The following is a 4,032-nucleotide window of genomic DNA, read 5'->3' on the forward strand; positions in this document are numbered from 1 at the left end:
TGTGGGGGGGGGGTAAAAGCAACCGCTGCAGGCCTCGATGTTCATTCGGTCACAGATGCGGCCGCGAGCGCAGCATACGACACACCACCGGTGGCGGTCGGGACCGGTGCGGGGCTGACAGGCGCAGGGACCCGCGAGCCGTCGCCGATGGCGCCAAAGCCGGGCGGGCCGTTGGAGAGAGGCGCGGCGGAGGATGCCGGCGGCGCCGACGACTCGGGCGGCGTCTGCTCAGCCTTGGCCGTGCCGGCCTTGGCCTTGGCGCCAGCAGCCTTGGCGATCTTGGGCGGCTTGCCGTCCTTGTAGTCGCCAATACGGGCAACGAGGGCGTCGATGGCGGCCGGGACGGCGTCGAGCTCGAGCGGAGCCTCGAGGCCAACCTTGGCAAAGTCAGCCATGACCTGCGGGGCCATGGAGAGGATGGCCTTTTTCTTCTTCTTGCCTCCGCGCTTCTTGCCGCCCTTCTTGCGGATACGGCCGTGGCGGCCGATCGAGTCGTCGTCGTCTTCGGCGTTCTTGCCAATGCGGCGGCCGGTCGGCGCGTTGTCGCGGGCCACCCGCCGCGGCTTGGGCAGCGACGGCAGGCCGGCAGGCTTGGCAGCATCGGTAGCGTCGTCGAGGCCCGGGACCGAAATGCCCTCGCCGTAGATGAGGACCTGGGTGTCGACTGCGGTGAACGGGACCGATGCCTTGGTCAGCGCGTCCTGCAGGTAGCCGATGAGCGCGGAGCAGATCTTCATCTCGGCAATGTGCGGGATGAGCTCACGCTCGTCCTCGGCGCGGGCGGCGGCCTCGGCGGCAGCCTCAGCCTTGCGCTCGGCCTCGCGCTCGGCACGCCGCGCGGCAAACATCTCGTCCTTCCACTTCTTGAGCTCGTTCCAGTACTTGGAGTATGCCTTCTTCGATGCGCGGAAATCGTTGCGCAGCTTGCGGCGCGCATCGTAGAGCGCGTCGAGCTTGGACTTGACCTCCTTGCGCTGCTTCCACAGCGACGGCGAGTTGCCGCGGGCGTCCTTAATCCGGTTGCGGAGAGAGACAACAGTCGAGTGCTGCTCAGACTCGACAGCCTTGAGCTCCTTGATCTCAGCCTCCTTTGCCCGCAGCTCCTCGTACAGCGGGTCGAGCGCGGCCTTGTTGGCCGCCACCGCCGCCGTCAGCGCCTCGTACTCGACCACCGCAGTCCGATCGCGCTTGAGCGCCGTGATCTGCGCAAGGAGCTCGCGCTCGTCGCGCAGCGACGACGCCGTGGTCTCGATCGCCGACTCGAGGGCAGCAATACGCGACTCGATCTTCTCCACCGTGTTGTACTTGCCCAGGTGCCGCCGCAGCGCCTCCTGGCTGGCCTCGACTTTCTTGTTGCGCGCCCGCTGCTCCTCGATGCGGCCCACAATCTCGCGCCGCGCGCCCTGCAGCTTCTTCTGTTGCTTGTGGATGTCCTTGAGCACCTGCTGCTCCTTGTCGCGCGTCGCCATGATTTCCTTGGACGACGAGTCCTTCGAGTCCAGCTCGGCCTTGATTCGCCGCAGCTCCTCGTGCGCCGCGTCGATGTCGACCTGGATCACCGCCTCTTCCTCCTTCAGCTTGTCAAAGTCCGGCTTGCGCACCGCTGCCGGCTTTGGCCGCGGCGCCTTGACCTCTGTGCTCTCGGCCTCCTCGGCCTTGCCATCGGCGACGTCAGTAGCCGGAGCGGCGTCCTGGGCCATGGCCTCTGCCTCGGTCTTGCCGGCCTCCACGGGCTCGACAGCACGCACGTCTTCGTTGTCTGACATGGCTGGACTAACCGGTGTGTTCCACGCACGTGTGAGTGTGAGAGCGAGCATGTGTGGACGGGAGTAAGGGGGGGGGGGAGGGGGAGGGGGAGGGGCTGCGACGGCAAAAAAGTGTCCAAGGCGCGGGATCCCTCCCCTGGGTGGGGCAGGGGGATGGGGAAGGGCGAGTCGGAGGGGAAGGAGTGAGGGGAGGTGGGTGGGTGGAGTTAGAGGGAGAGCGGCGTACATGTGGGTGGATGGGATGGGTTGTGGGGGATGAGTTGGGATGGGGAGGGGGCGGGGAGAAGTGGAATCTGGCTTGGTGACGGCCTTGTGGCGTTGGTGGCTGGTGCGGTGGGTCGCGGTGGCCTGTGGCCTGTGGCCGGTGGCCGGTGGCCGGTGGCCGGTGGCCGGCGGTAGCCGGTGGCCAGTTGCATCCGGAAGCCGAAGCAGCCGGCGGCTGTCGGTTACGATGAGTACGACGGTCGACCTTTAACCTTGTTTGCCGTCCGAGCGTGTGGAGCAGCGTGGTGAAGAGCGTGAACGAAGCAGTATCAGCTAAAAGTAGTTGAGGGCGATGCCAAACTGGAAGCCGTGCTGGACACGGTCGCCGGGCATGGTGCGGAGTGGGACGGTGTAGTTGAGCTCGACAAGGCCGATGGCGGTGCGGAAGGCGAGGCCTGCGCCGACGGCGACGCGGGCCTGGGAGACGAGGTCACGCGAGGCGAAGCGGCGCGGCGACTGTGCAGCGAGGAGGAGGTTGCCTGCGTTGACAAAGGCCTGACCGTAGATGCCCCAAGTGTCGTGGAGGCGGTGGTAGAGATGAAGGCATGCCTTCCAGTAGGCGTCGCCGCCGACGGCGTCCGAGTGGTGGGCGTCTGCGGCGGCGACGGGTGCAGCGCGCGAAAGGAGCTTCCGCGGGGCGTGCGGGCCGATGCCAAAGGTCTGGAAGCCGCGGACGTCCATGGAGCCACCGAGGTGGAAGGCGTCGACGGTGGAGAGCCCGTCCGCCATCAGTGGCACGACTAGCCCGCCGGCGACCAGGCCGGTCAGCGTCCAGCGGCCGGCGACGGTGACCGACGCCGAGGCCTTGGCCTCATGCTTGAGGAAAGCAGCCGAGCCGCCGAGGCCGGCCAGCTCCTGAGAGATCTTGAGCGCGTAGCCGGAGCGCGGCAGGACCGGGTCGTCGCGGCGCTCCATGACTGCGGCGTGGGTGATGGCCGACTTGACCGAGTGGCCCGCCATGGACCGGATGGAGAACGAGGCGTTGTCTGGGAGCTTGCAGACCTCGCGCCAGACGCCTGCGTAGCCGACGATGTGGTCAAAATACGCCGTGGGAATGGTGTACGTGAGAGTCACGCCCTTGGTCTTGACGTTGAACGACGAGACGGCCTGAAAGTCGGTGTTGTCCTTAAAAGCGGCGACCTGCCACTCCTCGCCGTAGTTGGCGAGGTTCGGCTTGGTGTACGCGGCCTTGAAGAACGAGGTGACCTTGGTCCCCGTCGACCAGTCGACCTCCAGCCGCTCGCCGGCGCCAAACAGATTGCGGAGGTAGACCGCAGCCATGACGTTGCCGTCGTTGACGTCGACGGTGGTCCCGGTCTTGGCCGTCAGCCGGTTGCGCTCCTCGACAACAATGGTGACGTCCGTAGCCTGTGCTCGACCGTGATCGCCCTTGGCCTCGTCGCAGTGAACATCGATCGACTTGAACAGATCCATGCACGCCAGCCGTGCCTGCGCCTCCACAAGCTCGTTGAGCACCTCCTCCAGTGTCCCGGCCTCCAGTGCGGCCTTGAGCTCGGCCTCGATCACGTCCAGTCGCGTCGCGTCGTTGCCCTCCACCGCCACTGACCGAATGTAGAACGGGCGCTTGCCGATGGTCCCCGACGACAGCTGCATACCCGCGAGCATCGCACCGTGATGGCCGCACATGGTTGGCGCGTGATGGTGAGTGAGTGCGCCTGTGATCCTCCCCTCTCCCCCCTTCTTCTCCCTCCCTCCTGTCATGTCCAACGTACCCGCCGCAGCAGCTCCACTAGCGCTCGCTGCGAGGCCTCCTCATCAGGCGAAGGCGGCACGTGCCCGCGCGGCGGTGGCACCTCGCCCTGGTTGTGGCTCTGTTTCCGCCCGCAGCCATAGCACCCGCCCGTCCGCACACATCCACCCATACCTCCACAGCGCGTGAGTGTACCACCAACCCCCCCTCCCCCCCTCCCCCCCCCCCTGTACCCCACCATGCCTCATGCCCTCCCCCCCTCCCCCTCCCCGGTTGCCGCGTCGGACCAAA

At 66.9% G+C, this 4,032-nt stretch overlaps 2 protein-coding genes across 2 annotated transcripts; both read right to left on the minus strand.

Annotated features, from left to right (window-relative positions):
• Positions 1 to 41: 41 nt before the first annotated feature.
• AMSG_07763 (uncharacterized protein) lies at positions 42 to 1,766 on the minus strand (the record flags this gene model as incomplete). Its single annotated transcript, XM_013900374.1, has 1 exon — positions 42 to 1,766. The coding sequence occupies one exon, from the start codon at positions 1,764 to 1,766 to the stop codon at positions 42 to 44; it is 1,725 nt and encodes a 574-aa protein (XP_013755828.1).
• Positions 1,767 to 2,231: 465 nt separating this feature from the next.
• AMSG_07764 (outer membrane protein) lies at positions 2,232 to 3,913 on the minus strand (the record flags this gene model as incomplete). The annotated part of the gene is made up of 2 exons (XM_013900375.1): positions 2,232 to 3,638; positions 3,764 to 3,913. 2 exons carry the CDS (start codon positions 3,911 to 3,913, stop codon positions 2,304 to 2,306), a joined length of 1,485 nt encoding a protein of 494 aa, XP_013755829.1. The 3' UTR covers positions 2,232 to 2,303.
• Positions 3,914 to 4,032: the final 119 nt, after the last annotated feature.

Source organism: Thecamonas trahens (assembly GCF_000142905.1).
Source record: "Thecamonas trahens ATCC 50062 unplaced genomic scaffold supercont1.37, whole genome shotgun sequence".
NCBI lineage: Eukaryota > Apusomonadida > Apusomonadidae > Thecamonas > Thecamonas trahens.